Consider the following 12,826-nt stretch of genomic DNA (forward strand, 5'->3'; position numbering starts at 1 on the left):
GTGCATTTAAACTCTTCAATCTCATGGAATCTGGTGATTGATGGAAGCAAAGCAAATGCTGAAATGGGTTCAGTGACTTTTCTCGGTGAGGTTTCTTGATGCCTAACAGAACACAGTGGCAAAGGCTCCTCACTGGGGAGTAAGCTGCCCTAAATTGTCCTGTCTGAGAGTATGGTAAAGATGTGCAACTCTGCCTTGTTCCCTTTTGAGACATTTCCTGGGGTTTGGGAGGTTTTATTTTATAGTTTAAAACAAAGGAAATGGAACAGATGTAAAATGTGACAATACTTCAGCATTTGCTTCATACCAAATCCACGCTGTTTGATTGGAGAGGTGACAGCCCCTGAGCAGAAAGCTGTTCTAAATCAGTGTCTTGAGTGTTCCCCAGAAGGAAAAGAGCAGAGTAGGTGTGAAGTGTGGGTAATTATCCTATTTCTTCAGTGTGTGGGTGGTTGTAAAGCTCTAATGTTAAAATGGAATTATGTGTATTTCGGGGGAACAGAACTAAGCTGCTTGAACTAACTGGCTATTTTCATTTATTGTAGGTCTTCAAAAATAACAATAACTTACCTGGTAACCTTCTGGAAAAAAGCAACACATGGAAGAGGAAGGTGCAACGTGACTGCATCAATCTGCAGGAATAGTGTTTCGTTGTCAGGATTATTGCTGCAGGTAGTTTTAAGTAGTTGAGCTTCTAAAATTGTAGCCGAGCACCAGGGCTACCATGGACAGATTTTTTTCCATGTCTTTTACCTCAAGCTAATTGTTGGTCAGTTATCCTGAGATTGCTTTCATGTTACAGGTTGATAGGTTTGGGAGTGGTTTTTTTGCAGAGCACTGCAGCTAATGAAAATTCATAATCCTCAACCAGTGGGTTGCTGAAATCTGGTATGCTATAAAGGGAAAAGCTGTTCTTCAGAATGGTCCTGATCACTCTTGGGCTAGAGGGATTCTGATGTACCTGTTCTCCTGGGAGTCTCGTGCTGTGAAACATGACTTTGTACTGTATTCAACACTTGTAAGGACATGGTACTGAACTCTTAAGTATCTATGTAGAGTTTCTTTCATGGTGGTTCTGAATGTATCCATGGAACTGCCAAAATGATGGGTCAGTAATAGTTTGACTTTCCGCTCTTGCCAGATTGATTTTGCAGTGGCAGTGTAATGTGTGTTACCCTCCACCTCACTGACGAGTGACTACTGATTACTTGCTGTGGAGGTCAGATGTATTGATAAGCACACCCTTATTTAGGGGCAGCTTTGAACATCTGAGGACAGCCAGAGCCCCTTCCCAGAAAGTATCTGCTCAGTGGTTGGTAGAAATCAGGCAAGAAGATTTGAGTTTCAAGTTTTCCTGTAACTAATTATGGACAAAACTAAAATTTGCTGTTTCTAACATCTTGCTTTAGTTTCTAAACTCCATGGCTTGCTGTAAACAAAGTCAGGTAACAGAAATAGTTTCATTGGTGAGCTCCCTCGGAATCAGGAATGATGTATTCATTATTACTTAGATGGGGATATTTTTGTGTAGGAGTGGAAGGTGTTGCTGAATTGCATGGATAAAATGGATGACTCGTGTGTCGGAGGCTAAGTGCTCTCCAGGATTTTATTTCAGTATCCATCAGGCTATTACCTATCCTGCCTCAATCATCCAGAATAGAATGGAAGCCATGTGACCACTTTAGGTTTTTAATGTTTATTTTAAACAGCAGCCAGAAGTCGTTGGTAGCTGTGGGAAGCTGGGTTGTGTCACAGGGAGAATGGCAGATGTAGAGGAGAGGCTGTTGAGCATTGTGGGTACAAGGAACCCACAACTGTGGTCCTTAGTGGGCTAAGAGATACTTCCAATGCAAACATGACAGAACTTGAAACTGAGCAGCTCAGCTGTCAGCTTAAATTACCACAGCTGGACCTTCATTTTTGGGCTATAGTAATCTACTTTGTAGTGTTTAACAATAGCTTTTTCTTTTCTGGGCAAGAAAGGTAAAATATGTGGACAAACTGATGCTTCAGAAAGGAGGAGGGGAACACGCCTTCCCCAAGTTTTGCTTTTGCCAGCCTTGTAAGAATTGTAATTATGTGAAGTTCCCAGTTGAGCTCAAATGCAGTTCCCTCTGCTTCAGTGAACATGTGGCTGTGTTTGGGGATAAGGTTTTTTTCTTGATGGTGTGATTTAGATAGCAGGTATATTATTTCAGGTTGCTAGAGGTTAAAGAAAAAGAGCCACAAATTATTATCAAGCCTGGGTAATGAGTGGGTGCTGCTTAGGAGAAAAGGGAAAGAAGTAGGTGTGGAAGGTTAGAAGGAACTTCCAAGCAGAATGCTGTTACGTAGCTCCGTGGGGTTATGGCAGATACAAAGGCTGATGCTGTATAGTCAGTAGTTAACTGCTTTATGGGAGGATTACAGAATGATACAAGACTTAAAGTTGATAGCTTGTTTATTTCCCATCTCACAACTGTAAATGTAAGCAGTCACACACAAAGGTACACAGCTCTGGGGTAAGTACCACAGGTATTTCATTTGCACAGGCTGTGAAACAGGGAGCTGCTTTGGTAGCAAACTTGTGCAAAAGAGAAGCTCAGGATGTGCGGAAAGGAGGGGTGTAGTTGCAGGAGGAAAGATGACAGGAGTGCTAAGCAAAAAGAACAAGCAGCCTGCATTTTTCCTAGAGCTGCCAGCACTGCCAAAGCCATGGGATTTTAGTAATGTAGCTTGTTAAGGGAATGTGTGAGAGACACGGGAGAAATTAAGCGTGAGTTGTTAATGGCAAGGCAGGGCAAGCTGGGATTGCTGTGTGGCTGGGAAGGAGCACCCTTTGGCTTCTCCAGAGCCTGCAGCTGTGTGGCTGTGAGTGGAAAGGCAGGTGACTCCAGGCTGCTGCCCCGAGCTGCAATCCCCTGCCTGTGTAGCACTGGCAGGGTGTGCAGGAGGCATTTCTGCCGGGTCACACTGCTGGCTCCCACTTAGCACTGCCTTCGCTCTGACATGAGCTGCACTGATTGGTCTCTGCAGCCTGGAAGATTGTTTCCCTCCCCACACTGTCCAACTAAAAGAGCACCACGGTGCTTTCAGGGGGTTAAAATCAGCTGAAAACACTTCCATTTTTTTCAGATGATTTTTATCCACTGTCAGAGTTCTTATTCTTTAACCCATTACTTACCTGAAGACCTGACCATACAGCTTTGTTTAGGCTGGGAGCTCTGGAACAGGGAGTTTCTGCTGGTAGGCTGGTACAGGACATTATAGTTGATATTTGGGTCGTACCAGTGTGGTACTGCTGATGGCAGCAGCAGTGGCAAGTCCTGCCCACTTTGGTAGAGAATGTGAGTAGCAGCAGGCACAGGCTTAGCCTCCAGCAGTTGGATGAGGTGTGAGTAGTTCCCTCCTTAAAGCTTTAGGAGTTACTGTTCTACTATATTCACTGTCCAAATGGGCTTTGCAATCGCCATAACCCTCATGAGCAGGTACATAGTGAAACTTGACAGGAGAATTAAAACAATTGAAGTAATAACAATAAAGAAGAAATTAGCACTTGCTGGATGCTGTCCCACCTCCCAGGTGCTGACAGCTCCAGAGTCTGGGTGGTGAGTGGTGCAGTACTTTGTTCAAAAGACTGATACTTGCATACCAGTCTTGCCACAGACTTCTTGAATGATGCTGTTTAAATGAAGATGTGCTTCCACTACAGTTAATCTGGAGGAGCTCAGCCTGATATTTTGACATATCAGGTGAAAGGCCTTTTTATTTTAAAAAGCTAATTTCTGTCATTCTGGCATCCCAAGAAATGAAGTATTTTCAGTCTGAAGCTGAGATTCTTTTGTTACTCGCTGGTGCCTTGATTCTGAGTTAGCCCTGTTGGTGATGGTGAGGCCTGGTTTTCAGGTGTTTTCAGGAAACTGTTGGGACACCCAGGTGCAGGTGGTTGGCACATGGTTGGCTTGTGGATGACAGAGTGCTGTGCTGGCTTTCAGAGCAGTGTCCTGGACAGTGGGAATCTCCTGCAGTGGACTCAGTGAGGCCATGACTCTGCTGGACACAGATGGGGCTCCTCCCCAGCTGACACCCCACTGTCCTTCAGGAATGGACAAAACAGGAAAGATATTAAAGGCTGCTTTGGGGGAAGTTTCCTCTCCATGGGAATAGACCTAGTTCTGACTTTGAGTTAGGACAAAGACAGTTTGTGCTGGGGTTGATGCTATTAGAACTTGAACAGTGTATGTACCCACAGTGTCTGAATCAGGTATTCTAAACCAATACTTCAAAATAGAGATTCTTTTTTTTTTTCCTTTTTTTGGGTCAGAACAGAAACTTCGTTATTTAGCAGCCACTGGTTCTCTTCAGTTAAGTGGTAGCTTCAGGAAATCATTCTTTGATTCACATGCTTTACATAATTCTGTGTTTTATTTGACCAAATGAAATCTGGGCAGATTTGGGTCATTAAGAACCTAAGAACATGGATGGTTTTATAAGAAGCTTCCTAAATGGGATAGCTAGAGAAGGAGAGGAACAGATAGAGCCAACACCCCTAAAGAAAAAACCCCAAACCACTCCTGACTCAACCTCTTTGTCCTCTTTGTGTAACTCAATGCAGAACTGTTTTTCTGAGTAGTTCTGGTGGTTCTACCCTAAAATCCAGAAGGATTGGTGGTACTCAGACTCATGTCAGGAGCTTCAGTTTGTTTTGTATGCAAATCTGCATTTCTGGCCCCTGTTGAAGGTTCAGCTCCAGAGAAAAGGATGCTGATGTCTCACAGCTCTGATTCTTCTTGTGGAACTGGCATGATGGTGTTGTCCATTTAGCTTGGAGAGCTTGTCAGAGGCTGTACTTGACCTGTTGTTCATACACCAGAAACCCCATTACCACAAGTTTAGCTGATGCCCTTGGGATCTGCTCTCTGTGCACACCCCCACTCCGGCCTGCACATGTGTTCACCCTGGTACTGTTCATTGGCAGAACAATGGGAGTAACCCCAGTCCAAATGCCAGGGGAAGCAGGAGGGAACTCTGGGGTTGGTTAATCTGTTACCACCATCTCACACACGGGTGCACTTTGCCATTTAATGAGTAACTTGGGGGATGAGATAACTTTTGAGTGTCTAATCACTTAAAATCTAAGGAGGTTGCACATGATCTGTGACAGTTTGTTCAGGAAACACTGAGGGTTGTGGGGAGAATTGGGAAGTGGTGATGGCTATTAAAGGATGGTATTTTATGATGAAATCCTCTTCAAAGCAGTCTGTGGGGTGGGCGTGTTGTGCACCAAGGGTGTGAGCTTTACCTGTTTCTCTGTGTTGATGCTGTAACTCCACCACTTTGTGTGATCAGCTTTTTTACCTGATCTCAGTCTTGCATAGGGGATTGGATCCTAGCTCCAAATGTGGTGTGCAAGACTAGAATCCCAACTGAGGACACTTTTTAGAAAGAGTACTGATAATCAAGTGGAGACTAGAATTCTTCCAAAAGTAATTAGCTGTCCATTGACTGGGATGCTGTCTGGCCAGAGAAGTCTGGGTTGGCACTTCAAAAACTTCTGTAAAAAAAAGAATCTCTGTAAATCCTTTGTGCACACTGGTCAGAGATTAAGCCAGTTCTGGAAGAGCTGATAACTGATGTGATTATTTTAACCACTTGATGCATATTTACTGTTCAGAGTATTGCTACATAATGAATAGTAGCCAATTCTTGTGTGTGTTCCAGCGGGGGCATGGTTGTTGCACTTCACAGCTGCTGCACTCCACAGTCCTGTGCCACTGTCACCCCATTTCCCTTGGGAGAAGAGGTGAGGATTTCTACCAGAGTGACTTCATTGTAGATGTAAAGTTGAGTATATTAAACAACATTCTGCCTAAAACCAGATCAGACATTGCAGCAAGGGGGAGCTTTGAATAGATGTCAGCACTTCTTCACACTGGGGCCAGAGTGGTTTTGAGTAGGGGTATAAAGAGCTTTTAGGAGAATCATCCTTGAGTGTACCCAGGTAGCAACTGGACAAGATAATGAGCAATGTGATGCATTGTCACAGCTGGCCATGCTCAGTGTGGGAGGTGTGGGGTGTGATCCTGTATTGGGGAGGAGATTGTCCTCTGCCCCTCTACCCCTCTCCACTTACTACAAAGCTGATGATAAACTCAGAAAATTGGTAATTTTAGTGCCAACAGGTTTTCTTCCTGGCCAATCAAAACAAACATGCCATGGATAAGGAAAGGAGGGTGCAGACACTTAGGGTAAACACAGAAATGACAATTGCCTTCTGTTACTGAGTGGTGCTGGCTGCAGCTGTCTGACATACCCGTGTGTCAGGATCTCTTGGTCACCATCACCTTGTGTGGGTGTCTGTACATGCCTGGCAGTGCCTTGGTGTGTCTTCTGGGCCATGTGTGCCTCTGGGTGTCTTTCAGTGTCCCCATGTCTGTGTCTCTTGGGGTGTGTGTCTGTGTGCGTCCATGGTGCTAACACTGCTGTAGCTGCCTGATCTCAGTGGCTTCTTAGTGTTTTTTAAATTTTTTTTTCCTTTTGCCTCTTCTTCCCCCCCCATCCCCCCAGCATTGACCCAGTGTCCTGTCCAGAGCAGAGAGGGACCCTCTGGTCAGATCCCTGTGTCCCCGCTGTCCCTCTGCAGGATCGCTGCTCTGCGGTCACCTCCTGGCACAGCCCCTGTGGAGCCACTTGTGGAGCTGCAAGAACACAATCCCCACAGTGCCTTTGAAAAGAAACAAGTTCACACAGATAGACATGCTGGAGACAAACACAGGCTGAGAGTCACTTTTACAAGTTTCTTTATGAAATTAAATGTTGCCCCTGGTCTTGGGGGGAAGATATAGTGCAAGAAGGACTTTGTACATGCTACTGAATTCAGATATCCCTGGATGACCAGACTTTGGTCAGCTACAGCATCCACAAACACTGGATTTCTGAGCTCTGCAGACAGTGCTCACTCACACTTGAGTTGGAATGAGCAGGTGTCTTCCTTCCACTGTTGCAGGATATCTCCTAATCTAGGGAATTCAGTCAGTATGGCTTCTAACTCTCACTATGGTAAGGCAAATCTTTCCTTTTGCTAACCAAGGTTTAAATTCGTTCTTTTTGGCCATTGTTTGAAACTCGGGTACTTAAAGTGAGGCTCTTTATGCCAAATTTAGGCCTTTATAAAGTGGTTTTTCATTTTTAAAAGTGTCAGTAACACTCTTTGAATTTTGCATAACAGTGATGTTTCAGAGTTGAACAGCAGACTCTGACTTCTGGGAGCTAGGTTTGCAAATATTGACCTTTCTTTAAAAAAGGAAAAGAAAAACAGACAAAACAGGCATCAAGTTAACAACATCTGACAAGAACAATTACAGACTTACAAAATACACAGTTCTGATTTTTACCATAAATAAACACATTACAAACAATGAGCATTTTCATTGGCCAGGAAATATGGCAGAATGATGGAGAGATGAGAATCTAAGGAATTGAGTATGGTATTAATTAGGCACATTTTTCTCTAACTTATGTGACTCAAACCCACTAGAAAGATTCTTCGACTTGACTCATGCTGCAGGTTGGCACAGTTTAATGTAGGGCATCGCTCACCGGTGGTGTTGGACTAAAGGAAAGGAGGAGGTCACAGTGCAGTGCTCACTGTGCTCTGAGTGCCTGCAGAGGCTGCTGCGTTAGTTGGACACATGGAGGAGGATCATATCTCTGAGAAATGCAGGGTATGGGGTGGGCAGAGCAGAAGGGTTTTTCCCTCCTCTTCATGGACTCTGAACTGTTCTGAGCACAGCAGTGGCCACGGGGCCAGTGGGTCCATCAGCTGCCATTCTCTGTGACAGCTGCCAGCCAGCAGTGGTGGGCACAGCAGGAAGGAATGAGTCCAAATACAGCTGACGCAAAATCTCTTGGGCTGCAGCCTGTCCAGCTCCCTGCTGCGCGCTCCTGGAGCTTTGCCTGCCGGGCACCGTGCAGGGCTGGCTCCGTGGCACTGGCACTGATGCACACGGGTGTGCCAGCGGCCACACGGCCTCACCTCGGAGCCAGCACGGTCAGTTGGGCTGCAAAATAAATAGGGAAGGCAGGAGCACATGTGCCATCCTCTGTAAACAAAGGATTGGATGAACCTGGGCTCCACTTCCCAGGACTGACGGATAAAGTGCTTTCTCAGAAGGGGTTCAGGCACAAACACGGGGCTGCCCCTATTTCCGGAAGGGTGTCAGCCTGCTGATGTTCTGCCAGAAGTTCGAGGGCTTGCGCTTGGGCTCTGCCAGCATGAAGACCTGCTGCTGAGGGAGCGTGGTGGGCAGGGTGGGATGCTTCTGCCGCATCAGGAAGTCGTAGTAGGGCCTGGTGATGGCTGGGAAGAGGAGGAGATGGGAAGCATGTTAGTTGAACACAGCTCCTTTCCCCCCACTCCACTATCTTCCCCAGTCCCCATTAAAGCTGCAGGGCTGTGAATTGGGTTTGGCTTAGTGTTACCTTTCCTTTAGTTTATCCTTACTTTCAGCAGTGGCTTTTAGGATTAGGGCTCCTGTGGAAGGCCCAGAAATGTGCTGCACAACTGTCAGGTGTTCTGCCATCATGACAGCAGAGCTAAAGAGCTACAGCTCGTGACTGGTGACAGACTTAACTGGTGCTTTTGGCTGTGCTGGGAGAAGCAGCTGCTGTGCAAGTGCTACTGCTGCTGCCTGTTACAACCTGGGCTGGATTTCTGAGTAGGAATGGTCAGTGCCTGTGTGGTGGACAAGGCTGGTCTGTGCAGTCTCCTCTAATGCTGTTCCCCAAGGGCTTTTCTCTGTTAGCATGGTCTGGCCTCCTTCCAAACTTCCCTGTTTGCAGACAAATCTTATTTCTGATGTATTTTGACATTTAGCCAAGCTTTCAGGAAATGTGGCTGGGCTTTAAGTGCTGGCTGGTACCACCAAGAGGAAGTGGTTGCCTCTGTGGGTTCAGAGGAAACCAAGTGGCACCTCTTGCTCTGAACAGAGAGAAGGGCAATGTGGTATCAACAGGGCGCTCTTCAGCCAACAGTGCTGTGGGCACAGGAACCTTCCTTTTTTTTGCTTGACTTCCCTCTCCCCTGGCTGTTGCTAATTGTCATTGTCTCTGACAGGACAAGGACAAAGAGCTCTGCTCAAGCATGGTTCCTATGCCTGGCACTCTGCCCAAATTGCAAGGTTCAGAGCATCTTCCACAGGCACAAGTGCCCAGGCAGGAACAGTCCCTGCTGCAGTGGCCTCTGTGCATCATGGGGATTACTACACAACTTGCCTTTTGCCAAAGGGAATGCCATACTGCTGGGAGAGCCTGGCTCCCAGGGAGAGGCTGTTGCACTGGCCTTGGAGCAGAAGCTGCTGGGCTTTGGCAGAGTGATGATTATTTGCAAAGTGGCTCTCCTGGAGTTAGGAAGAGTCTCCTGATTCCAGCCATCGCAGTCTACCAGGAACTGTAGTGCAGATTGTCACCATCTGGCCTTCTCAAGAGTTTGTTAATGCCACTTCACTGAAACCACTCCCATGTAGACCCCCTATTCTCACAGTGTTCCTGTGTTCAGGTGTAACTCACCCTTGGGCTTCCCAGCATGGTGCTGCTTACTGGCATTCAGCATTGCCTGCTTTTTCTGCACCTCTGTGATTGAAAAACCTGGAAGATAAAGCAGATTTTTGTCAGCAGCAGGTCATCATTTTGTACCTCAGGGCAAGACAGGGGTAGGTAAATGCCTGAGGTGAGAGGCCACAATTACTGCCAAGGCTGAGAGGGCAGAGCCTGCTCCCCCTGGCCTGTGCTGTGCTGCACAAACACCTCCCATGCAAGGTTTGCTGCCTACCCCTGGCAGCCCGTGCTTCACTGGGAGGAGAAGCCAGGCCAGGCCTGTGGTGGCTGAAATCTTAGAGAGCACACAAGGCTGAATTAAAAAGGATTTCGACAAAACAACACAAACCCTCTTTTACAGTGAGAACCCTTGACTGAACCTGTTCTGTATGGACACTTCCACGTTGGGCACTCATATTGTTCTGGACCCTGAATGTAATGTATTGACTATTTTGTCAGCCCTGCTTGAACTCCTTAAAACACATCAGCCTCCCTGAGATCAAACAGCAGTGTTGGCTCGTGGTGGTTTGCAGTTTTTCAATTGTACAGATTCATTCAGAATATGCAATGCAGCATGGACTGGCTTCCCACCCTTTCACTCCTCAGGCATTAGCCGGTAGGTGAAAAAAGATGAAAACCCAAAAATAATACTAATAATTTAAAAAACTCCAATATCTGAGCATTGCTGCTTCCATACCTGTCTCCTGGTCGAGCTGCACCTGCCTCCTTTCATTCTCAAATGCCTTCAGCCAGCGCTGTTTCTGCTCGGGCTTTTTTGCACAGAATAAATGGACTTCCTCAGTGTCTCGGCAGTGCAGCTTAAATGCATTTTTCACACTGATATTAAAGTCCTTGTCCTTCCCATCTTCTACATCCAGTATTTCCATGTCATCCATGTTGATCCGACTCTTATAATACAAGATGTCCCTGCGCAGAAGGTCCTGTAAGAGAGATCACAACAGATGTTGCTGTTTCTTGGATATAATGGAGCATTTCATCTTCCTGGTACCTTTACAGTCCTGTAAAAGAAATGAATACTGGATTTGAATATGTGGAACTGCAGAGTGCTGAGCTGCTGTGGGCACTGTTGGGAACCACATGGCTTGTGGGGTCAGGACAGGCTGGTGTCTGTCGTGAAGAAAGCTTGGGTATTACACGTGATCCCAAATCCTCATTAAGCCTCTGTCAGAAAACACTATTTGAATCCTTCAGTTCCAGTTAAAAAGAAAACCAAAAATACTAACTAGCTCTTTTTTTTTTGTTGACAATGAAAAGTAACTTTGAGAACAGTGATTTCCATGCCTAAGTTAACTGGAGCTACCTGCATGCCACGGAATATGCAAAAAATAATTGGCACATTCAGTTCGGAAATTCCAGAGGAAGATACCGCTCATTGGCTCTGAGAAGGAAGATTTTATTACTCAGCTTAGGAAAAACAGCATGAGCTGTACTTACAGACTTACATGTGCTGTTAACATGGCCTTACTGACTGCCAAGGCCCACAGCTGTTCATTGAATCTGCAGCTTTTTCTGAATACAACACTAAGGTGGAAGTTCAGGTGAAAAACAAGGTAGTTAAAAGAAATTGTGTGACAACACTCATAACTGAGTAGTATAAAATAACCCCACACTAACCCCAGAAGCAGTGCAATGCTTTCATCTTTTGCTGTGACAATTAGGCCTGTAGCTGATTGCTTTGCTCAGGTGCACAGAACACCCCAGGACCTCAGAAAAAAGACTGCGCGGAATGCACAGAGAAGGCTCAGTGCCAGGAGCCATGAGGCCAGGAAGCATTAAGGAAACAAAGGGATAGAGAGAGGGAGCTCACTTAAATCCATCAGCACAGCAGTAGCCAGCATTCATGGGTTACCTTCTTGCAGCAGACAAGCTGGTGATCGAAGAGGAAGAACATCCTCTGTTGGCTCTTGGCTTGAGGGTGGGAGATTTTGGCTAATTCCCCAGAATAGATGAGTTCTGAGCTTCTGACTAGGACATCTTCTCCCTGAGAACAGCACAAAGAAGAAGTTGGGCTCAGCCATCTGAAAGCAGGAACCTGTAGCCTTACAGGAGAACCTCAGCTTGGCTGAGAGGCCTGAATTCCTGCCAACAGAATTCACCTGGAAATGAGGGAGAGCCTCTGTGCTGGAGGACAGTCCTTGTCACATCAGGAAGACACTGTGCCCTTGGCACCCAGGGAATGGAAACTGAATTTGATAAGAGCAATAGCCTTCTAAGTTTTTTTCAAATCTCCTTTTCCAGGGAAAGCTGCTCCTTCCCAGACAAAGGAGGCATAAGCAGGGAGCTAAGAATTTAGCCTGACATCCTCAGGCAGGGAGACAGTGTGGGTTTATTGAATCTAGTATTTAGAAGATTAGTATTTTGTTTGTTTTATTTAGCAGTTTTTTTAATGGGTCTACAGGGAACTTTGGTTTCCTCTGTCACTATGCTCAAACTTTCCTTTCTGCAACAATAACCTGGCTTATTAAGAATTAAGGGGAAAGTCTGCCCATCTTGAGAGTTTGAAGTCACTCAAGATAAAATGGGGGGCAAGAGAAAAATAATAGAATTTCACTAACCTACATGCTGATTTCATTCTGCAAGGAAAATCAGGGAAGCAAAAATCCCAGGGAACATGCAAAGGCAGCTGGTCTAGCCACATTACATGCTAGACCTGCTTAATTGTACTAAAAGATAATATCTGTTTAAATAAAAAATAAAAGACTCCCCACAAAGATGGGCAGAGAGCTGAGGTGGGGCTAGACAGTGAGATGTCACTGTAGGGAGAAGCTGTGGGAAGGGCAGAAGAGGAGCAAGGTAGAACAGCTCATTCCTTGGGCAGGGAAGTCTCCTACCTCCCAGTCCTCTATGGAGCTCTGCCACTGAGCGATTTTGTCGATGTTCTCCAGCCGCCGCTTCCTCTCGTTGATGAGCCGAGCTACGTTCTTCATGGCGTTTAAGGCAGCCTCGACATCTTTAAAATCCCTGGGGAGGGGCAGAGGTGTTAGGCTGGGCAAAACAGGACGTGGGTGTTGTACCTGCACTCCACAGGAGAGCGGCCTAGCATGGAGCTGGACTGAAACCAGGAGTTCCACTTGCAGTCTGTCCCAGCTGTTCTGTGCTGGAATCAGAAGCACCTGTTCCTGTGGCAGCTTCTCAGACACTCGCTGGTTTTGAGGCACAACTTATGGTCTGGTAACAAATCTAGGCCACCTTTGGGGAAGGGAAGGGCATAAGGAATCAAATTTAGCTACAG

The 12,826-nt window shown here is 46.1% G+C and overlaps 1 protein-coding gene across 1 annotated transcript in view; it reads right to left on the minus strand.

Annotated features, from left to right (window-relative positions):
* Positions 1–6,962: 6,962 nt before the first annotated feature.
* ARHGEF4 (Rho guanine nucleotide exchange factor 4) overlaps positions 6,963–12,826 on the minus strand; it is a 98,313-nt gene continuing 92,449 nt past the window's right edge. Inside the window, exons 7-11 of the mRNA XM_082288363.1 lie at positions 12,426–12,555; positions 11,444–11,575; positions 10,271–10,514; positions 9,547–9,624; positions 6,963–8,338 (exon numbers count right to left, since the gene is read on the minus strand). Of these exons, the coding sequence (XP_082144489.1) occupies positions 8,181–8,338; positions 9,547–9,624; positions 10,271–10,514; positions 11,444–11,575; positions 12,426–12,555 (742 nt within the window). The 3' untranslated portion in view covers positions 6,963–8,180. The remainder of the gene's footprint in view (positions 8,339–9,546; positions 9,625–10,270; positions 10,515–11,443; positions 11,576–12,425; positions 12,556–12,826) is intronic.

This window comes from Coloeus monedula (genome assembly GCF_965178545.1).
Source record: "Coloeus monedula genome assembly, chromosome: 10".
NCBI lineage: Eukaryota > Metazoa > Chordata > Aves > Passeriformes > Corvidae > Coloeus > Coloeus monedula.